This window comes from Rhea pennata, chromosome 8 (genome assembly GCF_028389875.1).
Source record: "Rhea pennata isolate bPtePen1 chromosome 8, bPtePen1.pri, whole genome shotgun sequence".
Taxonomy (NCBI): Eukaryota; Metazoa; Chordata; class Aves; order Rheiformes; family Rheidae; genus Rhea; species Rhea pennata.
In genome coordinates, this window is record NC_084670.1 from 18,852,745 (window position 1) to 18,880,290 (window position 27,546).

The 27,546-nt window shown below is 38.3% G+C and overlaps 1 protein-coding gene across 1 annotated transcript in view; it reads right to left on the minus strand.

Annotated features, from left to right (window-relative positions):
* Nucleotides 1-316: 316 nt before the first annotated feature.
* TGFBR3 (transforming growth factor beta receptor 3) overlaps nucleotides 317-27,546 on the minus strand; it is a 126,598-nt gene continuing 99,368 nt past the window's right edge. The window contains exons 8-17 of the mRNA XM_062581355.1: nucleotides 27,213-27,402; nucleotides 25,727-26,052; nucleotides 24,813-24,962; nucleotides 22,865-22,996; nucleotides 22,422-22,604; nucleotides 19,017-19,316; nucleotides 17,848-17,968; nucleotides 13,178-13,213; nucleotides 10,838-10,945; nucleotides 317-4,233 (exon numbers count right to left, since the gene is read on the minus strand). Of these exons, the coding sequence (XP_062437339.1) occupies nucleotides 4,115-4,233; nucleotides 10,838-10,945; nucleotides 13,178-13,213; nucleotides 17,848-17,968; nucleotides 19,017-19,316; nucleotides 22,422-22,604; nucleotides 22,865-22,996; nucleotides 24,813-24,962; nucleotides 25,727-26,052; nucleotides 27,213-27,402 (1,665 nt within the window). The 3' untranslated portion in view covers nucleotides 317-4,114. The remainder of the gene's footprint in view (nucleotides 4,234-10,837; nucleotides 10,946-13,177; nucleotides 13,214-17,847; nucleotides 17,969-19,016; nucleotides 19,317-22,421; nucleotides 22,605-22,864; nucleotides 22,997-24,812; nucleotides 24,963-25,726; nucleotides 26,053-27,212; nucleotides 27,403-27,546) is intronic.

The window sequence follows — 27,546 nt, forward strand, 5'->3', positions numbered from 1 at the left end:
ACTGGACTGAGGCAGCATCTTGACCTGCAGCAACTAAAGGCCTGCAGGATCAGAACTTTGCACTTCAGGGCAAAAAATGGTAGCATTTCACTATGTCTACTGACTTCTGCAATAAGCCATGGTACTGAGAAAAGGACAAAAGTCAGTGGATAAAAGAACAGAGAAAAAAGAAAATAATTTAGATCACATGAAACTAGCATGGTTTTCACTGAAGTTCATTGGAGAGGAGGACACTCACTGTAAGACAGAATCTGATCCACTGCTTTTGTCAGTGTTTGTTGGTATCTGTGCTTCAAATAAATGAGTCACTGCATCATTTGTTAATAACTGATATATACTTTATTAAGCACAAGAGACTAAGATGACATGACACTGTGGTTATCAAAACTATACAAGCATTTCCACAAGTCTCTGAAATACTGAACACAGTATGGAATACAAATGGGGTGTCCAGACTGGCCACGGGTACTGGCAGGTAAATTTCTCCCATTTCTTGTTTATTAAAAGATCTGATTGTCAGATTGATTTAAGAAGTGTCTTTATTTATTTAAAGGTGAGACTATGGTGTTTGGAACTGGTCGGAACACGGCAGTGAAAATCTGTTAATTTTGTGAACATCCCCATGAATGACAAACAAACAACAGGGCAGAACAATCACCTCACAGGAAGGGCTGTCAGCACAACCAACAGTACAGTCTTCTTGTGAAGCATGAGGTAGATATACATAACATAGAGACTGGTACATACATAAGAGAAATTGTTACAAAGGGGCAGGAAGAAAGTTTACAATCGTCAACATCTAGAGACATTTTGCAAAACCCATTTCCATGTGGAAAATGCTACGAAAATAGCCTAACACGGAAAGCTCTGACTTCTTGACACATTAAAATAATAATGTCAACACAAACGCTGTGAAAAGTTTAAATTTGTGATTAGACAGCCCATGACATAACAATCTACTTAAGAGTTTAAGTATTTTAATAATAGCTTTTACAATTAGAAGGCATCTCTTTTGAGGCCCAATCCTCCCATTCTTGTGTAGGAAAGCACTTTGGAGTCAATTGGATTACCCAGAAATTTACCACTATGAAGAGACCCAGCACCAGTAAGTCTCTCGTAAGTCCTGTTTCAAAGGCCTATGCTGAGACGTGAATAGGACCTAAGTGTCTTGCTGGTTTCCCACACCCAGTAGATACTGCCACATGAAAGCAAGCATGGCAAAATAAGTTCAACAGACTTAGGAACTGGTAGCTTTGCAGTTAAACATTCAAATAGCTTGCCACACACAATAAAGAAACCTGCTGTAGATATGAATGGCTGTTAAAAACGCAGAGCTTACAAATATATTGGTACTGTAAACTGCAGACAGCTCAATAGCTGCTGGTAGATACTATAAATTTTTGTAATAAAGCTATTAACTGAGAATGCCCGGTTTTAGTTCCATCTGTTTGAGCAGAAATGGCTGTCCCACCTGCTAAATAATTACATGTATTTTTGGTAACTTCCAATAGCCGATTAATTCAAATTGATTAAAATTTCTGAATTAAACAGCTAAGTACAAGTTTAGTTAATTTAAACTGTATTTCAAATACAAGCCAATACAATTGAATCTTTGATTTTATATATTTTTGGTTTATTCAACAGTAAATATAAATCTGTAAATTATTTTAAAATTAGAGTTTTTTATAAAAACATTGATAATGCAGCATGTTTCTCTCAAAAATATACAATTAGCTATTTTACATAAAAGTTTTAAATCTGACCATCTCAACAACAGAATCTAATACTTCCTATGAGAAACTACGTAATAAAATATCTGAAGGAAGAAAGGGCTAAAACAGGGAAAAAATTTACAAAATAGGTAAATTTCACAGTAACTGAAATTAAACATTTCATATAGAGTAACTTACATTTGTCTAAACATTTAAATATATCTTTATACACAAATTTAATGTAGTAAAATATAGCTATGATTGAATTTAAAGACTCTAGTCTTCTTTGAAGACATCTTTAAAGATTTTACACATAGAATATGCTTATACAATACATTCTGCTGAAGGTTAGGCAAAGCACTTTCTTTTCAACCACACAGGTAGCATGTTCATTCTCCTGACACCTTATAACGGAATCAATCCTGTATACTCTCACGCATGAGGATAACTATACTTATGAGATAATTTTTGTTGATGTTAACAGGTCTATTCCATGGGCCTGGTAAAATAAAACGGTATACACTGAATATCTCCACTGACTCTGAGGCTACTCATAATATTTAGAGTTGGACATGTGCTTGCACCACCAAGGATAAGGCACGTACAGTTACTCATATGTATACATGATTGCAGGATTACTACCAATTTTGATTTAAAATGAGTAATATTCTTCTATCTGATCCTAGGCATTTATACCTATTGCATATCTTGCACTTTGGCCGTCTTGGCATCAGCAAGGCACGAGTGCAGAATCAGCAAAAGAATCTGCAGCTCAGACTTGGAGCAGACTATCACTCTACTGTAATTAATCCCCTTCTCCTCTTGCAGAAGGTAAGTGACCTGTACTAAAATTAATGGAAATTACTCATCTCATTCTGAGAGGAAAACCAACGTTAATTTTTCTTAAAGAAGAAGGATCAGTAGAACACATTACAAATTCAAAGTGGCAACAAAAAAGTCAAAGAATTACACATTCAGAAGTATTTTTTTTTCTTTTCACTTGGCATCTACTTGAAGGCCAAGATATGGCAACGACACTGAAAAAAATACTGTGACAATTAGTACCTTTCTACCATTTCCACATTCCAACACTACTTTAGGACTATCCAATTGCAATGTTCATTCAACAGTTTAACACAAACAACTGCACAGTAATCTTAATAGACTAGCTTCATTTTTATAGGCAGTAGTTTACACAAACAACAGGCTCTATTGTACATTCTTTGTGCCCTCAAAACTCTCTCAATTATAAGTGGAGCTAAAGGGTTAGAACTGTTTCTTTTCTATCTCATCTGTCTACCTAACTATAAACTTAAGAGACAGTTTTTGTATGCATATATAAACATATGTATATTTTATAACTATACATATATATGCATGTACATAGATGTGTGCGTGTGTGTATATATATAAACAGCGTATATATGCTTATATACATGTGTACACAAAAACACACACACACACACACACATTTAATGTTTGGAAGGAACACTGGGCTAATTCCCCAACTGTTAAAGTAGGTTTCTTAGGTTCTGTATACTTACATACAGATTTACCTGCATAAAGACATTGCCATTAAATGTACAAACACATCTGCATTAGTGCACAAGAACATTATTTGTCTGAATTAGCGTTTGTGTGTGTCTGTATTTGATATAGTAGGTTAAAAAAAAATAATAAAATCTCTTATTTAAGCGCTTTGGCCAGGAGAACAAGGAAGGGAATGTCAATGTGCTCTAATCCAATTACCAAATCAACGCATATTAAAACAAAAATACCTGGAACAAACCTGAAGCTGCAAACACAACAGGAAAGCAAATGAGATGCTGTAGCAGTAAGCTTAACAAAACAAAGGTTATTCAAAAGTGGCTAAACATAGTTGAAGTAATAAAATGTTATTAAGCAAATAGGTCTGACCTTGAGACTGTCTTGCTTATACAAATAGAAAATCTTTGACCTAAGATCTTCTTTGTTCTGCTTATCTTGTTGAATTCCCTTCATAAATACCTTTATATCAATGAGAAGGTTTAGGGAGAAAAAAAGTGTTGTATAGATAAAGCAGCATTTTTCCAAACTGGCATAGATTTCACATTGAGGGTCCACAGACCCTTGAACAGATTGCAGTACTGTAAATTAGTAGCCTTGTCACATATAGCATAATATGCTATAGAAGATCCAAAAGGCTGTATTTACCCACACATCGTGTGCACGCATACACACACACACACACACACACACACACAGTGGCTTCCCCAAAAGAAAATCAGTTCTTGTTCCTGTAGAAAAATCCCTCCTCATTTTTTTTCAAAAGAAACCAAATTCATCCTTGTAGCTGATATCAACAAACAGTCCTTTCAACCTCTGCTCTTCTAGGCTGCCCCTTTGCTTTGCTCTCGCTGGTGTTAGGTCGCGCTGCTGCTGGAACAGGGGGTGCTTTGTGTGCTGCCAATGCTGTGCGCTGCACTGCTGTTTTCAGAGGCTGGTGGGGATGTGGGGACCTGCTGTCTTCCGGCCATTTCCCCTGAGGGAAGCAGAGAAGAAGGGGGGGAGAAGAGGATGTTAGCTGTCACAGAAAATAATAATCCTTCCCTTCTGACTTCATCTTCTGGTGGTTTTTCCATAAAATTTGTCTTGGGTGACAGACCTCAAACAGCATACTGTTAAAAATTTTGCTAGACTGTCACCTTAGTGTTGCTATGCACACAGGGAAAACGCACTGTTTCCCTAATCATTGTAAAGCAGCTGGCAGAGACTGTCCAGATAGACACTGTCCATCTTCTGCTGTTACCTGTCCCTCAAATGGGTCCTGCTACATGATTTGGATCATTTTATTGCTTTTTGCTTTATGGAGAAAGACCAGCAAAATGCAGACTTTTGTTTTCATGTTCATGGAGCAGCACATTTGCTAAAACTGAGAAGCTGAGGCTGAAGACAATGTTCTTCAGTCAGCTGGATTCCACATATCCTGAGATGTGACCAGTTTTCTTAGTGTAAAAAAAAAAAAAAAAAAAGGAAGAAGAAGAAAAGAAAACACAAACCCCAAATCACCAGTTTGACTTGATTTACTCTAAATATAACATTCAGGAAGTTCTCCTATAATACTACAGATGCGTAGCATTTATAACACACAGAACAGTTCTCACCATTTCTTAATTGTTTACTGACAATAAATTACAAACTCTTTGTTATTTGCATTGCCAAATCAAGCACTCAGAAGTTAAAAAGGTCAGATTTATGACCCCTGAGAAAATCTAGTTTTTGTCTGCTCTCTTCACATCTCCTCTAAATATGTGCCTAGGCACCTGTGGAAGAATATAGCTCTTACTTGTATACAAGCAAAGATCGCATCATAATCCGTACACCCAAAAGATCATACTGAGGCCATGTAGGAAACCATAAACGTGGCATTATTTAAGTTTCAGTGCTCAAATCTGCAAGCTTAATAACATTGTAAGGTAGCCTCTTTAAAACAGATGGACAAAACCAAGTTTATATAATGTGCACCATAGCTGCCTCTCCCTTGGGATCATCATCAGAATATGAACCTGTGAACTCAGCACTGTAACCCAGAGAGAGACTAGCTGCTACATGAGCTACAACACTAACTATGGCAGAGAGCAGCAACACAGCTACTTTCCCTGCAAAGGAACAAGGAGAAAATGTTTTCCTAGACTATGGTCAGAAATGACTGAGGAAAATCAAAGCCTGGGAGATCTCCTTGTGAGTTTAGGAGGCTACGTATCTCCCGCTTCACATGTTGCTCCAGGTCTGTGACAGTAGCCAGAGAAATGTACAGCATTCCTTACTCAGGATTTGGTAAAGCTGCTGTTCAATAACGTTTGCTCCAGTGACAGGTTGATTGCTGGAAGCACATACTGCGCCCAGGGGGGTTACACGGCGGGGACAAGCCGTTTCCTCCCGCAGGAGCTGCTCTGGTGCACTCGTGCCCCGTGCGCAGCTGCCGGAGCACTGAGCATTCCCGAGACCTCCTCTGGAATGCAAGTCACAGGGAGGAAGCATGGATTTAACGCTTTGTATCTCAGGCCAAAGTCAACATACTTTCACAGGATAAAGAAAAGGTACTTCTGCAGGCTGCTAAGTATTCAAAGGTCTGCTGTAACAAGGGAGGTCTGAGGATTTCTCACAGCAGAGGTTGCAAGTGTTGTTCGTAATGGAAACTGCCGATTTCACTGCTGGCTCATGCAGCAGTCACAGCTGGGAGCATATGTAAGGCCCCACAATACATAGCTTTCACCTTACATCCTACTGGTTTAGGAATGGGCTGGAAAGAAGGGACGGGACAGGACAGAAGAAATGCAAACTAAAACACTCATTACCAGGACGCCAATGAGATGTTTAAAGAGAAGGTCAGAATCTGGCTCTTGAATTCAGCACTACATTCAGCATTTTACTTTTGTGAGCAATTCTGATTCCATTTCCCACAGTACAAGAAATAACTGTATAGATAATCAGTGAGCTGCAGATTTCTACTTACATGTAACAGATCAGAATCTAGCCTCATTTATCTACAAAGAGAATGTGTTTAACTTTCATTGGAAACAGCCTTGTATCTCATTAGAATAAACCACATCAAAACAATGTCTTCTGTTACCATACTGCAAAAGCTTTCATAAAACTAGCCTGGACATTTGCCCCTCCTAACTTGCTCCCTGTCCACCAGCTGTTTGCATGCAGCAGGTCTCCCTTCCTTTTGTGCTAAAGAATAGTGACTAACAAGCTCCCTTTCATTAAAACAAAACAAGCAAATAAACAACAACAACAAAACGCAGAAAACAGAACTGCTAACCTCTGCCCCCAACAGTGTTAGAGAAAGCTGTTGCCATCTGAACACAGGAACTGCAGTTACGTGCATTCCCTCAGCAGGGCCCCTCAGCAGCCCTGCCAAGAGAACGGTTCTGCGAAACGCACGGCCGGCCCGTATTCCCTGCTGTTAGCTCTTATTACAGTTTCACTGTCACCCATTTTACAAACCACATGATTACACATAGCTTTGCGTCAGCCACAGTATATCAATGCAATCTGCGTATTTTTTAACCATAAATTCATTTATAAGCTAAATACATTTTTTTTCTTTAAGGAAAAGTGACAAGCACAGCAACAGACTGTGCAAGCCAAATGGCACTGTCTACTCTTCTCAGCCTTTCTTGGAAGGTGTCTTAGGAGGTATCTTCCCTTCAGTTTGGGGTGACTGTCCCTTTCTCTCGGTGGAAACCCTCTGATGTAATTCAGTTTCCTCTCGTGTGCCTTATTTCTAGAATATTATCAGCATTTCTGATACACCACAGTCCGTTGTGGAACAAAGATAAATTTTCACTGTACGCAACAAAATAATATAAATCACAGTGAAATTATGAACACAGTCTAGCAATTATATCTGGACTGGCTGATTTTTACTACCTCTTATTGCCTTACTACCTAGCTAATCTGTAAAAAAAAACTTTTTTAAAAAGAATATTCATGAAAAGTACTTTAAAGAAACATGGAGCAAATTGTAGCTGAAGAGGCACCCCCAACTGCTTGCTTTGTGTAAACAGCTTCATGCATCTAACATTACTAAACCAGAACTACTCAAAATGGACATGTCTTGTCTATTGACAGTAAACAAGCTTTTCCCCATCTGAATGCGACAACATGCACTTTATTATTCACACTTAGGAAAGCTGCCAGTTGTACTCCCTGTCCAGGAAGTCTGAATGTTTGCTTTTCTATCTCCATTTGCCAAATATAATTGGTTGCTATGTCAGTTTATTTTAAATCAGATCCCATAAAAAGGAGAAGTGGGGGAGGAGAGATGCTTTTAACTTCTCAAATTTTGGAACATTTTATCCTGTTAACTTGGTACACTGTTTGAAGAAGAAATGCTCTCTTTTAAAGAGAAGGAGGCGACTGAATCCATGCAACACAGTGTCAGCTTATATGGTTGGACTAAGTTTACTCGCTAACTAATCAGACTGTGCACATCCTTTCCTAAACATAGTCAATCATTCCCATTAAGACAGACATTGCATTCATAGGTATTTACGCAGTTAAATTCTGAAGAGATCCCTCATCTAGGTACACTGCAAAAGTTTTGCTGCTTCTCAAGAGACTCAGGTAAATCAGGGTCATTGTAGCACATCTCCTCGATTTTCCCTTTTTCTTGGATCCTCTCCACATAGAAATAACTCTGCTGTAGAAAGCTTTCAGCCACCTTTCAAGTCCTTTAACCAACTGGAGAAAGGATTTAAAATAGGGAGTCCTTTGGCAGAAAAGTAGGCTAAAATTCCTTTTCATTTCCCATAATCCTAGCTTCCTCCTCTCTCTTTCCCTACCTCCTGTGTTATCTTACAACACCTGTACTCTATTTTGAACTGTTTCAGAGATTCTAGAGTATTTTAGATATTTTAGCAGAAAATCCTGGATTGTTTTCATTACTAAGTTCACCAAAAGCCTTCCATGGAGGAAAAAAAACCCCACAACAATCCTTGCTCAGCATTTTGAGATGAAATTCTACTTACTTTATAGTTCTTCTCTGCTATCAGTTGCTTGAGGTTTTAATGTTAACAACCTATTAAGATGAACAAAGGTGCTCATTCATATAAAATGTCCTCCATGGCAGAACGAGTCTGCCAGGAGAGGCATACCGATAAAAGCGTATTGGCAAACCTTCCTAGTACTGGCAAAAATGTTCTTTTGCTTGTAGAGCTACAGCAGCAAAAATACCTTACTTCACATCCTGAGGTGACACTGCCCACCAGCAACAGTTTTGTCTGTGCTCACAGGCAGCATTTTAGGCTTTCTGAAAACTCTTAGCATCACCAAAACACAAATTTAGAATATTCACATCTTCCAGCTTTTATTCTAAATCATGAGTTAGAGACTCAGTGTTACTTAAAACAAAAGCTGAGATTTTGGGGCACAATTCAACAAAGGGTGAATCAGCTAACTGCAAAAGACAGCTACTCTGTGCATGATGCTGAGATTATCTATATTTTGTTTTTTTCTTCTTACTTTAAAATAGCCTTAATCTGACTCTAAAGTGAATTCACTGTAGCTGGATTATCTTGTCTGCCACAGCAGTTGTCCTCTGAGAGACTGTCCCTGCCAGAGTCTTCACTGTGCTCTGCTGCAGGTTCAGCCTTGTTGATATGAGTTATTATGCATGGAAAAATTATTTGCACAGGAACGTAAGCTCAACTTCAGGAATCCTTTGAAAATCTGACCCAGATAATTTCCCAGAAAATTTTCTTATCTCATTTCTCTGATTCTTTGATCCAATGAGTTACAGCATCCCCTTCCCTTTTTTTCTCTTCCTCTTTACTACTTCTTTTCCTCTGGCCTTTTTCTTCCCTTATTTTGTCTCTCAAACACAAAATCAGAGGAGGTGCCCTTTTCACTATTTGTACATGATAACTATGACTGGTGTAGTTTGTTACTGTAATTTTTACAGTGGAATTGGTCCAAGTCCCACAGTCGCTGAAGGATTTATGCTAGCTTCCAGCGTTCTCTTATTATTGTATTTCTTGTCCTATATGTCATGTTGTAGTACTATAAAAAGTTTAACACTGTTGATATTTGACCTACAACATGTGTCTATAGATGGTTCTGTATATGAATAGAGATTCAATATCCATAAACACAGGACTAAACATTAATTTAAGAACTATTTCAACATTTTTTTTTTGTTAATAAAGGCCACCTATTTGGAAATTGCCTTCTCAGTTTACACATTTATCCATTAAAATAGCACCTATACTTCCGTAATGCTTTGGTAGTATGTGAGGCAGAAGTATACTATTCATGCATATTATCACAACCTCCACAGTTTCCATATTTGCCTTTGAATTCCAAACAAGCTTCATACACAGCTGATGCATTCAGGAGTATTAAGCTGCTTATACAAAGTTGTACAGTCAAATGGGAAAAAAAAAGCATTTTTTTTTTCCAAATTAACATAAGCTCCTGGGTCATAATATTTACAGAAGCTCTGACCTGGCAAGACCAGATTCAGACTTCTGCACAGTTTCCAGGAGGTTATGGGGAGGCTGAAAAAAGCCTGCAGTGGGCTAGGGAGAATTGCATGGCCTTGGAGCTGCACAGGTTTGGAGTAAATGACCTCGTGTTCGCCCCTTGGCAGGGTCCTGCGAGGTCAGACGGGGAAGCAGCCGAGCTCGCATGCTATAGGGGCTCTGAGATGCCCAGCAATCTGCAGGCAGCCAAGGTCAGATGCTGCAAATCAAGGCCCTAGAAGTGCTCAGTCTTGGTCCTTACCATACTGCAGATTCTATGCAACAGAAAGCTGTGTATACTCCCTTTTCTTCCTAGAGCATTGTATTTCTGCTACCTAGTTTACTATGGAAGAAAATTCTGAGAAGTTACTAAAAAATTATCTATGCATAAAGGTTGCCCTAATTCAGGCACTCCTGGTTACTATTATTATTTTTTTAAACCAATGCAAACTCCTGCTTGGACATAGCTGAACGAGATTATACACAACTTCTATCAATTTAGTCTAATTGTTAAAGAATGGAGGAATAAATAATCAAACTGGGGCATAATGTCTAGATAATCAATGCCTAAAAAATATCTTCAAGTGTAGTTATATTGAGAAAATTTCTACACAAATATGGCATCCTCTTAGACACTGGGCCTGTTCCTTGTAGTTACCACATTCTGAGTCACATCAACCTAGTTTAGTAACTTAAAAAGAAAAAAAAAATGTGAACCTAAATGAATCCATTAACTCAATTTTTAACTAAATTCCAAATTCAGAAATGTTACTGATGATAATGCACAGACCAGAAATACTCAGTTTTACTCTCAGATCCCAGATGAAATTTCAAGGTTAGCATTTAATATTCTTTTAGCAATTTTTAAATCATGTTCATAAGGCATAGTACGTCCCTTCAGGGAAGGGGCGGATATGAATCTGCTGAAACATACCATCAGGCTCAAGTAAGGAGCTGCTGGAAAACACCCTAATAAGAACAGAGAGCAAAAAAAGTGGGCAGGATTGCGACTGCTGACCTCCCCCCTTTTCCCCCCCCTCCTTTTAAGGATTCGAACCACACTGCCTTCCCTGCAGCATGATCTGCAGTGAGGTTTGAGAGAGCCCTTATACTTACCCGTGTGAGAGTAAATAAACCACAAGGCCCCTGTTAGCAGTGCTCCAATTACAAATGCTGCAAAGGCAATGCCCACGACAGTCAGGGTGTCCAGACCATAGAACACGGCTGCAAAGGTAAACAGGCATAGTAAGGGCTTTTCATTTTTAGTGACAAATAGCATTTTACAAATAGTCACTCTAATGCTTTCATTGCAAAATTTTTTTAAAAATTCATAGTTAATTAAGCAGCATTTTAAGGAAGGGATTTACAGATTTTCATGAAGGAAACAAAAGTGATGCTCTCAGGGAACATTAAGAGCTGTTCCACGTCACAATGCAAAAATGCAGCTCAGCATACCCATATCCTCAAAAAAATAAGCATTTTCAGTTGTCTGTTAACAACTTTCAATTAAATAACCATTTAGCTTTAAAATGTGCTTTAAAGAGGCTGAGATTTTTGGCAAAATATAATTTTTATTTATATGACGTGACATTTGAGCAAACTTTCCCCTACATCTCCTGCAACTTCAGTTTGAAATCTAGGTGGAGAACGGAACTGCTATTGAGAGAGGAATGATGCCAGCAAAAAAAGTCAGCGAAAACATAAATAGAAACAATTGTTTTTCACATTTGGCAATGCTTTCATTAATTCAAATTAATTCCAGAACACAAAAATAGAAACACACACACACACACAAAATCATTTTCTAGGGGAGAGGCCCTTTTATAGTACCATTTGAATGGTAACAGCATCTGGTTTCTGGATGTATTGTGCTGAATGTTAACTGTCCAAACAGAGAAACTTCTGGCTTTTGTGTTTTTCCTGGTTAGAAACACTTCAAATCACTCCTTCATCAATCTTTTGGGGAAAATTTTTCTTACAAAATTATTTTCTAGTTTCAGTATTTTTAATGTCTTCCAATATACAAAATGACAGACTGATGAATAACATTTTACTGACTAAGCTGCCCAGGAAATGAGTTGACTGGATCTTCTCACTAGTATTCTTCAGTGGAACTTCAGTTCTCACAACACAACCAACAGCCTAACTATACAAACCTTCCTGTATCCAACAGATATCCCTACGGACAGCACACAGCCTAACAGCTCCTGAGATCCTCAGGGCAATTCCTTTTGTGACAAACGTATTCTCTAGCACTTCCTGTTGACAAGATCCTTCTGGACCCACTCACTTCTGGGTGCCTGCAACCAAATACGCATGGAGACGGAGAAACCCAGCCAGATAAAGACTTAGACGTCTTTTCTCCCATTATCTTACATGGAACTATTTTTTATTACTTTGGTCACATTTGGTCATTTTAAATGCAAAAGCTAAAAGAACTGCCTAAAGTCATTTTTTTTTCCACAAGGCACCAGTCTGGAGTCCTTTCCTTTTAGGAGAGGACCTACTGGTGAGCAGAAAGTCACATGGAGGTTGAAATGGCAGAAGCATAATTTCTCATCCTCTTTGCTATTTTAAGTGAATTTAGATCCCAGTCCCAAATATATTGGGAGAGGAATAGTGGAAACCATCTTCTTTGCATTTCTCCTTGTAGTTTCCCCTTGTCTCTGTTCATTCCTATTTTTAACTACAAATCTTCCTGGCCTTCCTGTTTTTTATTGCCTTTAGTGACACTTCTTTCCCTCTCTCCCCCCTCAAAATCAACTTACGCTCTTAACCAAGGTAGAGATTTGCTGCCCTACAGTGGGGTTCCCCCTATCTTTCTCTCTGCAGCCACATCAGCTGCAGGAGCACCAGCAGAGCCAAATCCAGTCGCCCAGCACCCCCGTGCAGGGGTCTACGTTATGTACAAGACAGTAACTGACCCTAGTTAAAAATAAAATTCACTATGTCAAAAAAGCACAAAAGAAAAATAAACTAATCCAAATCAGTTCAGAGATCTCATCTATAGGATGACACACACAAGCGTTGGTGCCACACAGATGATGTGGCCGATTGCATCGCAGAGTGGGAACAAGGCCTGCAGTGGGATACGGGAGGTCCTGAAGATGGCATTGTTTCCAAAACTCTTGTATTGGGAAGCTTTGGCCTTGCCAGACAAGAAGGAAATAACACACACATCCACAAATTAACCCACTTAAGGCTGAGGTTCCCAAAGCCAGTATTTTATCACAGACATGTTTGCCAAATGTTTTTCACATACACAAGCGATCACAGCCTTTCCCTCTGAAAGTCAATGGGAACATCTCTAGCAGCAATACAGTCAGAATTCTACTCAGTCCTAGAATTCAAAGCACACACTATAATTCAGAAAGTGTAAAGAATTTTCTTCATTGATCTAACAATTTCTAGACAAAAGTTTAAGACTTAGAAGACATAGGTTTAAGAATAACTTACGTGGCTGTCTCACATTTGGCTTTGGAAGGGATGGATCTGTTTTAAAACAAAAGCATTTATCAGACAGAGCTCAACGTACAGCCTACATAGTATGTAAGCAGCCTTCAGGATCTGATCTGACAGAAAGACGTTAACTAACTTCTACAGACCAGGAACCTTAGAAAAACCAGTCTGAATTCAATAACTCTCATCATCTTATAAAAATTCCATTTATATATTTCTTACTCTTCAAAGAAACACATACCTACAGTGTAGTTCAACCAGCATATGTTTTGCTCACAGATTTGCAACACCCAGATGTCCCCAGTTTTGACCTGCAGTAACTCTGATTATCTGCGTGTGGAGCTCTTACAGAGATCACAAAGGCTGCTTTGAGGTGATTGCATTCATGTGACTATTCACCAATCATAAATAGGAGATATCAGCTGGCTAAATTGTCCATTACCTCCAAAGACAAGTTGGTATTATGATATGGTAGATTGTTAAAAGTGTTAAGGTTAGAAAGTGTTTTCTGTGACCTGTCTCCCTTTGCTGGAGAGACAGTAATCTAAATTTCCATACTCGACAATAATTTGAACAAAAAATGAAATTGGTAGACTATTTCTACAGAAGAACACAGATTTCCTAGCATTTAAGTGACTATGCCTTCAATTGAAGTTGCTATAAAAAAAGGGGGGGGGGGGGGACACTGAAATGCTAGAATGCAAATGGAAACTGTGACATGCAGTTAGGTTTAAGGTGCTTCCATTAAGTTCTACTGAAATAATATAAGCAACTAACCTCATAAATAACTAAGAATTAGTGGTGAAGGAAGAGTTACTCTCATTTAGCTACACAATTCTGATTATAGTCAATGAGAGTCGTAAGCCTGATGTCTGAATAAAGAAACAGACACCTCTGCAATGATCGGTTTCTTCTGCCTTTCAAAATGTTACACACATGACTTCTTCACTGGCTTCAAGAGCAGATCCAACAGCATTAACTCAAATAATATGGTTTACAACAGAAGCTGGCCTGTTCACATGAAAGAAAATGAAGAGCACCACCTCTGTGATGGAAATTATTCAGTAATGTGACATAATTTCTCCTCCCAATCCGAGGCTCATGTATTGGCTAGCAATGACATTTAGCTTTTAGAAAGGAGTTGTTTGATTCACTGCAGAACAACTGCATAGCAACAAAGCCGCGCCGTTAATATGCCATTTTGTATTGTGTCCGAAAGCTGCAGTATGCTGGGGAGGTTTCCATCAAACATCCTAGTTAGACTAAATCACCCGCAATGCAACAAAATGCTCTTTCGCCCTGTTGTCTTCTAACCAGTCTTTATAAATTTAGCTCATCTTTATACACTAAGAGCTTGTGCTTCTCACAAAGACAACATTTTAGGAGAAGTCAGAAATGGGAGCTGCGCACAATGCCCCACACATTGCAAAGGAAATTGAGCTCAGACTATAACTCTGTTTATTGAAAGATGAACTTCAGCTGCAGGATTTACTCATTCTCAATAGTATAATCACTGAAATAAAGTGAGAGCTTTGCAAAAAGGCAGAGCACAGAATCAGGCCCAAAGCAGTTTTAATTGTACCATTTACAGATCAAATACTTGTCTTTATTTCTTAGGCAAGATCTGATCTGTGTTAAGAAGAATTTTGTAAAAGACACGAACTGACTTCCAGAGTTAAACAGAAACAGTTGTTGCTTATGTCCCCTAGCAGTACTGCATGTTACTATAAATTGTTTGAAGAAAAAGCATGCACTGTACAACTGAGGTTAAAGGATTTCTGATCCCGATCCTTTGATGGTCCCTGAAAAGTATTCTGAAATTTCAAACAGCCTTTGCACACAACTGGAAGAGTCTGATGTCCAAGTAAAGCCCCTGAAAGCTTCTAATTAAAGCACCATGCTCACAAAAAAGGAAAGGATAATGCACAAATATTCCCTGCTTCAATGAATGCATGAAAACATATGACTGTTGCTGTTGTCAGAGGGATTCACTATGAAAAGTTTTCAAATTAAATGAAGCTGTAGAAGTAAGTTCTCATTTCCCATCAATACACAAGGCATATCCTTAAGCTGCAGAGTACTGTCATAAGGCAGTGGATCACTGCTATTTCTCACAAACAGTAGAACTATCCCAGAGGTTCAAACACACACACACACACACACATATATATATCATACATACACACACACCAATTTAGTTACCTCCACTCTAGTAGTAATGAAAATTGTTGATAAATACAGTATTGGTTTCAGCTGGGTTAATTGGCAGTTTAAAAAAGAAAGTCAAAGGCATGTTTGACTCTTTTGGGGTAAGAAAGGGTGGTTTCTGTTACATTGAAGTTGTCATGTAAATACTGCATAACTAGATGTTAGAGTGAAAAACAGCTTGATTAAAATCAAACTTTCATCTGACCCAGCAAATTAACAGTGTATCAAGGCTTGTTTTTTTTTGTTCTAATCTTGGTAATGCGTCCAGCTAGTGCCGCAGAGCAGCAGATAGCCCCAGAAAGGCTCTTGGGTGTCACCGGTGAGCTGGGCCTCCCCCAGGCTGTGTACACAGCTTGCCAAGCACTCTAACCTGTTCTCACCAATTGCAGCCTCATGGCAGGCCCACCAGTGCCAAGATTTACAGACTCCAAAGCCCCCCTCAGAAAGAATACACAGGATCTGAAAGATCTGCAGAACAAAACAACCTGCTGCTGAACTTTTAAGTCCCAAGCTCAGAAGGGCTTCCTCGTTCTTAGTTACCATCTTAATTTTCACACTAGTCAGTGGAAAAGTAGGAACCTAAAGAAAAATCAGACCCCAGATACTTGGACTCTGGTCATAAATGTTGGTGATCTCGTCACAAGAACAAAGAGTCTCAAGTCAGCTGTGTCATTTTTCTAAAGCTTTCAACATATGCTGGTAACACTTCAGATCCTTTTAAAGTCTAGTTTCTAAGGTTTCCTATTTTTTGACAGTTACAACAACAGCTAGATTAAAAAAAAACAACATTCATTAGAAACATTGGAAGATGAAAGCTTCACTCCCTCTGAAAAAGATGCAGATAAGAGGTATTCAAAAACCCTTACAGAAATAACTGTACCTAAAGTGCAGCAAAATGAAAAGCTGCATAATCTTATTTTCCTCAAAGGTTTGCATAGAAAAAAATTAAAGCTCTTGCAAAGGCCAACAAAAATCTCATGCATGGGCAAACAAAAACCTCATGCATGAATAACTGACCGCTTAAAAAAAAAAATCAGAAACCTCTTCACACATACAGATTAGGAAGGTCAAAAGAGATCCCTATCTCGGTCTGTTTCTTCTTTTTCTTTCTATGACCTTGTATCTTGTGAAATTGTTTTATTTTTCTTTTTCCATCCTTCCCTTCTTTTTCAGGGCAAGAGGCTGTGAATCCCAGGCTTGGCTTGCTCAGGTGCCATCCCAGCAGCAGGAGCCGGGGACGTTACCAGCAGCAGCTGTTGGCACTGCCAATAAAGGCAGCCACAGGACTTAGCGCAGTCCATGCACACCTGGGCAGCAGGTAAAGCGCCTCTATCTTCTTGCTCTCACCCTCCTTTCACACAGCCTTAGAGCTTTCAAACTAAGACCCCTGTACCTATGCCCTGCACTGCCATCTTGCATCACATTTCCTTACCTTGTCTCTTTATCCTCATCTGTTCCCCATTTTTCCCTCGGGCCTCGACCCAACTCCTCTCTTCAGCCTTTCTCAACCCTTCAATCTGATATAATCATTATGTCATCTGGCCCCTGGTTTGCCTGCTTACAGATACTTTCTCCATAGCTCAGGTTAGATTTACACATACACAAGAGGTGCCATGGAACATGCAGCAGTACTGTTTGGGGAGCCCTGTGCTAGCCCAAAAGGATTCATGTTACAAAAACAAATCATTTGAAAGGAGCTAGGTGGACAGTCACTTGAACATTGATCCCTTTTGCATCTTGGTTTCCAGAAAGAGTCTGTTCACACTTTATATATAAAAGAGACAGCAAGAGAGATCTGTCGGACAAAAGTCACTGCCCTACAACACTAAGGAACGCCTATACACGTCTACAAAGCCATCCTCAATTTTTTTTTGTTGAAGACTACATAATCAAACAAGCCACACCAACATGGAGCTAAAATACCTTTTACACATCTCATCTTTTTTTCTTAATGGTGTAATAATCTAATGAGTTGCTTTCTGGTGGCCACCCTTTGCTTTACAAACTTATTACGCTTTAGTCTTCTCAATGCTTTTTTAATTCCATTGTTGTTATTCCTACATATGTATTTACCACAATAAAAAGAAATGATAGAGCAGGGAGTAGAGCACTGCCTTTCATTTCTGAGTAATAATAAATTGCTGGAAGCATTACTGCCGTATTCATACTCATCAAACCCACATTCTTGTGTAGTATAGTATGTCTTTCTCAATGGCTAAGTAAAACCACATTTCCAGAGATCAATAAAAAAGGTTAAGAAAATGGCAACCAACTACCATCATGATTACTGCCAGGGCAAAGTCTAACTAAATAACATCTTACAAATGCATTAACATTATAAGATTATACAATTGCACATACTTGGAACACTCTTTTTTTTTTAACCCCATTTCAGTGGGCTACATATTACTAATACAATATATGTAACTTAATTAAGCATTTCAAATGCATTTTCGTACCTTCTGGTTTTACTTCATAAGTTATTACAGCGAGGGGCTTAGTGAAAGTTTTCTTGTTGTGCATCATGGCCAAGATCATATCCACATTGAGCGAGGTGCAAGCTTCATCAGGAGGAATGCACTGCAGGTGGAAAAAAACAGCATGTGAGGTCAGAGATTCACTCAAAATAAAAGAAGCACCTCATTATCAGTTTTATTAAATATTGCTTACCAAAGAGACACCAGATTTGAATATTATCAGAACCTTCAAACAATCCCTGTGAAATATACTGATAAAGGTAATTCTCAGCTGTGCTTCAGGATACAAACACTGCCTTCATTAAGAATTCTCTAGCCTTCATGAGTGTTACTATTAAATTTAAGTTGCAGTAATCATTTTATTTTAGGATAACAAAACAAATGTCCATTTAAAAAAATCTGGTGGCCAATAATATAGTTACTAATAAATGTGTTGTTCAGTTATGATAAAGCACCTTTAAAATCTACATTTTAAGGGTTATGTTTCTAAATTTCCAAAAGTAAAATTAAGTTCAGAATTCTTAGAATGCATTCTTTAACAAAGAATTTGCAGCCCTTTCAACTAGTTATAAAGCAAAATTTGGCAATTTTCTTTCAAAATAATCAGATAGAAAATGAAAATTCTGTTTAGATATATTAAGAGAGCACTTCAGGATAGTAAATTTACTCTAAGAACACATAAGAAGTATGCCACTGAAATGCAGCAAACAAATGCCAACCTTTACTTATTTCTTTCCAAGTTCTGCTGAGACAGGTTAATCTTACAATTCCTAAAAGAAGGATCAAAAGCAATTGCAATGTTATCTCAGCAAGCCTTTGAAAATTAAAACTAATATTGTTTGTGCTAATGGTATGGGACATGAGTAGTAAAGAAAAATCTGAACTATTCACATAATGAAAATATGATTTCTATTTATCCCATGCAATCACCCATCGAAAATAAAGTGGAAAATGTAAACTATACAGTCAAAATGTACCATAACTCTTACCAACTAAAATCCTGAGGCTTAGGATGTGCATTACATCAATTCAAATTAATGTAAAGTCTCAACAGAAGAACTAATACCTGAAATTGTTGACTCACTTTAAAGTTCAGATTAAAAAAAAAAAATCACCTAAATGGTAAGTTTATACAGGAATAAATTACTGACCTTAGGCAATCCTTGAGTATCTTTGTCTTTATTTGTACACAAAGTCAGCTCACAATGAAGAAAGAGCAGTGAGATGTTGAATTTTGGTTTAAACACAAAGCTAAATCTCTTTTTATCCTTCTGCGCATGTGGTATTGGGAAGTTCACCTTCTCAACACTGTAGAATTTAACAGATTCATCTTTTGGACAAATGTTTTCTATAATGGTGTAATCAGACATTCTATCCGGATTTGAAAATGGAGAAACAAAGCATGTTTGAATGGCAAAGCCCAGGGATTTGTCAGCTTTAGTCACAGAAACCTGCATCAAAAAGAAAAAGGCAGTAAGACCTCCGATATCTTTAGTTCACAGGTTTCATTAGCATTTTCAATAATTATTAAGCTGCTTTCCAGTGCCACTTCCAATCCAAATCATTTTGAAAGCTTAGTATTAAGGCTAGCCAGTCAAACTGAAAGACAGAAAATCTGTGGTTTCCAAACAAGCTACTGCTTAACAGCATAATATGCACAAATACAGGCATCTCTTATCTTCTCAAAAACAGATGAAAAATCCAATCCAGATCAGAAATATTTAATGAATGAATGCTACTACTGCCTGAAAAGTCTAGGGAAAGGAACAGTGCGGTTTCCCTTATAAACATACAGGTTATAATAGATTTCTAGTTATTAAGTCTTTGTATGGGTTTCAAACTTTACTTCAAGGAGAAAAAAAAAAAGCATCATGCAACAAAAACCCACCCCAACCAACAGAGGAATGCAGAGGCAGAGTCAAGGTCATGGTCTGATGTGTGGGTGGCATTCCTGGATTGGGGGGAGGAGGCAGACTACTAAAAAGCTGTAATTTTTTGGTGCAATGATCCTTTTAGTTTATTACAAGTCTGAAACTCATATATTTTTATGAGAAGTAACTCTGGATGCAGACTTCCAGGGCACTGATGTTGTTCAGCTGAACTGGAATAGAGACAACAAATGCCCCAGAGTAATCACAAAAGAAATCAAATGGATTTCCTAATGACTGAAGCATGCTCCTCTACGAGGCAACAGGAGTGTTGTGCCCAACCACTAATACTGCATGATCAAAACAGAAATAATTTTCTTCTTAGAAAAAACGTGCCTTACATATGTACCCAATCCAGATGTACTGCATGTGTATTTAATGATGATTCTGCCAAATTTTCCTGTAGTCTACACAAACATTTTTGGATGCTATGAGTTGTGCACAGAATAATGGGATTGCTCTTTTTTCCCCCTTAAGTGAGCAGTAATCAAACTGGAGACAAAAAAGAGGGTCTGAAGCATTTAAGCTAAGAGAGACCTCCTTCTAAAAAGCACAGAAATACAGAGTGATGAATGAAGATCAAGCCACAGATATTGACAGATAAACAGGTTAATGGCATAAACTAGGAAAGGAAAGGGGATTATGGCCATGAGATTTTGGCCTAAGTAATTTATTGATCAAAAAAGCAGATTTTTTAACAACAAAAGCAAAACAAATAAAAATACAACTTTTTTTTTTGTGTCAGTTAAAGATGGTATCACAGAAGTCTAGATCTGCAACCATTTTCTACTGTGCAAGTAGAAAAATAGGGAGAAAAAAAAAAGAGAAAACTTGTGCCAGGACAGGTGAAGAAGAAATCAGAACATCTGTCTGAATAAACAGCTCCAGAACCAGACAAATCCAGGGGGCTTGGAGCCAGAGGGATTCATCCCAGAACGCAGAAGGAAGTAGCAGTTTTTGTCCAAATGAAAAAATCATGTGTCTTTTATAAACATATTTCTAACAGATTGTGACATACTTCATTTTTGCTTCAACTTTATTAAATGCTTTTTATTACAGCATTGTGTAAAGTCTTTTAGGTAGAAGACACATGGGCAACAACATTTACAGAACACAAACCATGCTATCATCTTCAACTAAAAGTCAACTAAAAGTCACATATAAATTCCCAAATCTACTTGCTGCGGTAAGAGTGTTAGAAATATGTAATCTCTCTAGAGAGGGCTTCACTGATTATATGGATTTCTTTTTAGCTCTGAGGATATCATATGGACAAAGCTCCTGTGATCTCTCTTATTATTGTTCAGTTGGTATTTTACTCACAAAAATGCAAAAGAAAATGAATAAAAAACCAAAATCGTAGACTTTCGGGGCCTATCTACATTCTAAGAGCTCTGAAATGAACACAATGATTTTTTTCTAAAAGGTAAGAAGCAGAAAATGGCTCTAGTGAAAGATACTGTAATATGGCAGGATTGCAGGCATGGTAGGGGGAGAGAAAGATCTGGAGCTCTGACACCCCCATTCACACTTCTGCTTTTGTCACACAATGTACGCTGTCACTCCAGAAAATACTACAGAGACTCAGAGAAACTCATTCAAACATTACTGTGCATGAACAATTCTCAGGATGAATCTTTATGGTCTTTCTTTGTCCAGAGAAGCAGAAACTTTTTCACTGGACAGAAAATGAGAAAGAGCCATAACACACTGAAACAATGAAGAAAATTGCATTAGCATCAAATGAGCCACTACACTTATGTGCAATGCAGGCTCACAAACAGAAACTAGGGCACGTGAAACACAGCACAGCACTATTTGAAGGACAATATACCCATTTGCATGGCCTTACAAACCCATTGCTCACGGCTCCTCGATTTCCCAATTCATAAACTGGCAAATGTACTTCATTGCCAGTGTTGTATTTATTAACGACTACATTATTTGGAAAATGCAAAATTCTGTTCACATTTTTATCTTCAGAAACACTGACTGTATTTGGTATTCTCCTGATTTTATCATGTACTTAGCACCACATGGAAATATTACTGAGTCTAAAAAGTCAATGGTGCCTGTCTGTTGACCTTGTTGGGCTTTACCTAAGGCCATTAGATCTCATGTGATAGCACACAAGTATTTTAACAGGCATTGGTAGGTGGATCAAAGAGAGATCAGAAGCTGGTTGTAACTTGGGAACCCTAGCATATGAGAGGAAGACACCTGTAACTGCTTCTTGCATGTCTGCATCTTTCAGATGAGGTTCAGCTGTAATTCTCAAAAACATTAACTCTTATCCTTATAAAATTAATTATTCATCAATGAATACTAGCCCAGAGCAAAAATTCAGAGACCACCTTAAAGTTCTGCACTGAAAAGCCCATCTAGCGAGAATGACACATCTACCTTGTAGTCCAATTCATCCATTCTACAGCAATCCTTTGGTTTTTCCCCAAAGTATTGTCTCACTTATCCCACAATTTCCCTTTTCTGCAGCCACCAAAGACCGTATCTGCCTGCTTAAGGCAACTGCACAGTGAAACCTTTCAGCTGATAAGCACAGATTTAGTTCAGTTTGTATAGCCTTGCAAAACACTTTCATTAATTTGAAAGCCTTTTCCAATTATTTACCTCTACATATATTGGCCCATTCTCAGCAACAGAGAAGAGTCCTTGGGAAGGAGCAAGAAACAGATCTGTTTTGTACAGCTCCATGTTGAAGGTCACATTGGTGACGTGTGGTTCAAGAGGCCAGAACATGGAAGGATTAAAAAAGGCTCTATCATTCTCCGGCTGGTGCAGTGTGCAGTTAAACTGAAATGAATAAAATAATACAAAAATACATCCAGAGTCAGGAATGGTAGCTGGATAAGGACAAATGTGGAGCATATAATATAGGCCCACCCACACTCCATCTTCTTTGTTCAGCTCTTCAGCTGGGTCACAAGGAATAGAAGTGAGCAGAAAAACAGTGAAGAGCAAATTAATTTCTAAATAATTAATTTAATTTATATGGAGTGCATATTACAACAGGCATTTCTCTATTGCCAAGTGCAAAACCAAGAGTAACATACCGCTATTTCAGGCCAGCTTGAGAAAGCAACATCTCCTTCATCAGCATCCCCTGGAAATCCATTATCACCTGATTCCATGTCGTCATCATCAAAGCCACTACTTTCAGCTGGTGATGACAGCTGAATGACAATCTGCACAAAAGGCATTGCACACACACAAAATTAGGTGCTAACTGAGCACTCTCTCTTCACAGTTATCATCTTCTTTCTTCAGAAAAATGCTAAAGCCTAAAGAAGGGAGCCAACTAACCAGATGGGAAAGGCATGTCTTAAACAGCCCTGTGTTGAGCAGTCAGGATATTATACTTATGGAACATCCTTTTGTTTGTTTCCAGATGTCCAAACTAGCAAAGCTCCATACAATGCAAAGGCAGTTTGGGTGCTGGAATCTCTATGAGCACCCCAGCAGTCCCATTCTATTTCTGACATTTCTATAACTAACACTGACATAAGAATTGGCTTTCTGAAGTGTTTTTTCACATCTTATAGCTTTCATTGATGTACTCAAGGAAAATCATTAAAACTGTTAGGGTCAAAAGATATATTTTTTTTCCCCTAAATTGTATACCCTAAATCATCATACCCTTTCCTTTATTATTCCCTTCTAGTTTTACTCTGAATCTCTGCTGGAATTCCTCACTTTTTTTTCTCCTTCGCACACTTTTCATTTCTTCACCTGACATTCCCAGTTTTCTTTTTCCAGTGTTCAGTTTTCTCCTTCTCTATCTCCTGCAGTTCCTCAAGTGGTTCCCTCCCTTCCAAAACTTCACCTTTGTTTTCTTGAAGTACAGCAATGGCTAAGAAGTGACATATACACTCTTTGGGACTCCTCTGTATGATGTTTATAAATTAGCAATGATCCCCCCCAAATTCTGAAAGATACCATATAAGATTCTGAGTTCAAGTGAGTAACCAAGACTCTTAAAGGATCTGATGGAAAAAGAGAAGGCAAATATCAGCTTTGGTCTAGGCTATAATACATGGACAATAACAGTATTTCGTTCCAGACATGTACTATTGTGCAGTTCAGGGATGTTTCAACCCAGGATATGATACTGTTGATACCGGACTGTTTCTAAAGCCAGGTGCTACAGACTTGTCAGTATGGAATGGTTTAGCCAGGGAAGTTTGGATCAGGTTGCCTTAGCTGTGTTTGGGTTGGACTACAGACCTTCCTTCATTTGGCAAGGTTACTTCTTTGTGCTGAAAAGCCCAGCAAGAGAAACATGTCATTGCTTCCCAATCCAGTTTAGCCACAGTGTATTCAAGCTCATAAGCAGGGCTGGTCTGGAGGCAGTGTTTGAATCTGAGTTCCTTACTTCATTGCATCATCCCTTAGCTACAAGAACCCAGAAGCCCTTCCCCACATACAGCAGAAAATACAAATCCAAAATACAAAACAGAAGCATGCACAAATAATGCCTTTTCCTCACATTTTGAAAGCCTTTTTCATCCACAATTATAATAGGAAAAAAAAACGATCACCTGAAATAATTCATTAAGTTATTGAATCATGAAATAAATCGTATTGCTCTGTGCAATCACAAATCTTTGTTCCTATCTCACGTATCAGCTGCTCTCCCACCTTTCAGCTGCATAGTACTGGTTAAGTGCAGATACAGTGAAGCTGCCTAGGAAAAGCATGCACAACTTCCTTCTCTGAGAATGGTTCAGCTGGTCCTCAAAGTGCAGCCACGCAGTTTTGTAAAACCGTACGACTCCATCTCCTCCTCTTTTCTTTGGGATACTATCTGACCATAAGAGCAGACTGAAGGTGCAGCCTTCACACATCCTTGAATACAGGAACTGTAGCTGCAACTAGGTTTGAGCTACATAGGAAAAGATCAGGATACCTCCTTTTTGCTAAAACTACAGCCAAGTACAATGGCTTGCTTGTACCACTGTGATATGCAGTAGAAAAGAAGGCTGCTCTTTGTAAAATACTCACAGAGTTAAAATAAACAATCTTGTCCGAGATATACGCTGTCCGAGTCCCACATTTGTTCGGCGAAGATTCCAAAATGAAATGGGTACCATTCATCTTGGCTTTGCAAGAGTGATCCAGCAGTGAGAGTTCTGTCCTTGTGTAGCCATTAGCCTAAAACAAAGATGCTTTGTAAGTGGCTGGAGCTCAGCTGAAGTACAATTGTGTTAGACTATTTCACAAAGTGCATCTTCGAATACTTTTTATGAGTACTGATAAGAGGAAGTGAAGTTCATTGTACTGAGATCCAGGGAAGGTCAATCTCAAAATGCAAATGACAGAGAGGGCATAAATGTAACATGGAACATAGAAAACAACAGGCTCATTATTAGTCTACTGACATAAGCTCTCCTTCGTCTAAAATGAGCTAAAAAAGCTTTACTCTGTATCAAGCTTTCTTCCATAACGCAAATGGGCACAAGCAACCTTTCAGCTTGCAGACAGTGAAGACAAAGAAGAAAATACCATATAATGGACAAAGTGGACCACATAGTTCCACCCTCTAGCTTTCTGTTCCCTTAGCTGCCTCTTCACAGATTTATTCAGGTCTTACACAGCTATCAAAAGCAGGGACTTTGGAGATTAAAAACTCACATTAATGTTTGAGTGCAGTAGCTTTTGACAGAACTAACCCTGCAAAACACTATCAGAAATACCTCTACAAACTAGTGGATTGTTGGGAAGAGGAAAAATGTCCTAGAACTCTGGCAAACAGCATCTACAGCATATTTTCCACTTCCAAATGGTTTTTTTTTGGAGGGGAAGGGGGAGAGGAGGGAAAGTGGCTGTAAACCACAGAACGTTCATTTTCCAGTCAATACATTTTAAATGGTCTACCAAAAGCCTACCCAAGTTTGAGAATATGAGATGACACCAACCTGCAGAGAGTCTTTTTCTACAGCTACTATCACTACTTTGTCATCACACTTTATGGATAGAGCTACATCAGCACTACCCTGAACCTCTTCAGGTCCTTTATGTTTTGGGAGGGAATGCTCAAAGTCACGGTCTATTAATGTGTCAGCTGAATCTCTAGATGGGAAGATTCCTTCTCCCACTGTGCCATGTCTTCCTCTGTTAATGGGAAAAGGAAAAGCCAGGCTATCACTTAATGCAGGATTCTTTGGGGCAGGCAGCGGGCTAGCATCCAACAATTCTGTCAGCTCTGGAGGAAGGGAATGAACTTCTTCATCATTCATCTCTTCTAAAAATAGAAAAAAAAAATACCAGGTTATTAGATCCTTTCCCAAAGGTATTCAGAAGAGGAACACTTCCTATCTCAGGAATACTATCCAGAAAACAAGCTCCTGAAGGACATCAAAAGTAGCATCTTTGTACTTTCCAGGTAACTAGGCACAATTCCTGCACTAAGGGTTTAATTGTTACTGAGGCATCTCATCTTGGCATATTTATTCCCTGCTATAAATCTATCTCACCAAGAACTGCCATCTTTGAAGAGTGAGCCCCATTATACACAAAAAGGCAACCACAAAGGTAAAGGAAACAACCAGGAAATGCACTATTTCAGTACTGCTGAGATAGCGTAAGTTCAAGTCATCAGCAAAATTCTTCCATTACCTGCCAGCACAAATTCAGTCAACTTCACTGTTGTAGACGTACTTACATAACTGGAGTGAAGTTAACATCAGAGTTAATGTCATGCTAAGTAAATGAGAACAGTATTTATCCCCGACTTATAAACAGTGCAGCTCAGTATTGAAATCTCAGCATCTGGCCCAAGCAGATAATTATCTGGAACCCATAAGAGCGCAACTGATAAAATGAACGTGATTATAAGCTTTGTCAAAACAGCTAAACAATGTTCTCAGCAGTCCACATCCAGAATTAGTGCAAAAAGAGAAGCAACTCCACTGGCTTCAACATATCAAGACATCTTTACGTCAGCAATGACTTTAGCCAAATAGTTTTTTTTTTTTTTTTTCTAATGGTTGTATTTATTCTATTTGCTCAGACTTCTCTGGTGAGCCAACTTTGTCCGTAAACAATTTAAATATTTATTTAATTGAATTAAGGAAATACTATATTCATATTTTTGAAAGCCAAAACTAAATTTATTAACTAGCAAAATATCCAGTCACTGAAGTCCTTTAATTCCAGAGAATACTGAGTATGGTCAGCCCTAATGGCTTCTGAGCTGGACAAAGTAGAACCATTTAATTCCATTAACATTTCACAGTAAATAACATAGTTTTCTAATCAAAAAGCCACATGTATTTTTGTAAGTAGGAGGTATCAGCATCCTTGAAAATGAGCAGTAAAAGTAACACAATCCTCAAGAACAAAATCTCAAAATTGAGGTTTATATATATTTTCTATATGATAGCAGTCCACCTTCAAACTTACCTGTATCTTCAAGTTGCAGGTGGAACCGATTAGCAACCGGGGCTTTTGTGTAGGAGGTAACTGGGCTATAGTTATGCTCATAAGCCCACTTGATCAAACTCTCATGTGATGAGGGAATATCAGGTATTACTGATTTACTCATAGTCATGGATCGTTCTGTTTCTTTTCCAAAGCCAATACTATTTGATGTCTGCAAACAAAGGAGAGAGAGCCTGGTTCATGATTTACCATTTAAGGATATTTTACATGGAATAGTGACACTGATTGCACATGGTTTGCAGACAAATTTTAGTCTGCTAATAAGAGCAGACAGGTTATCTGGGAAATAAACTCT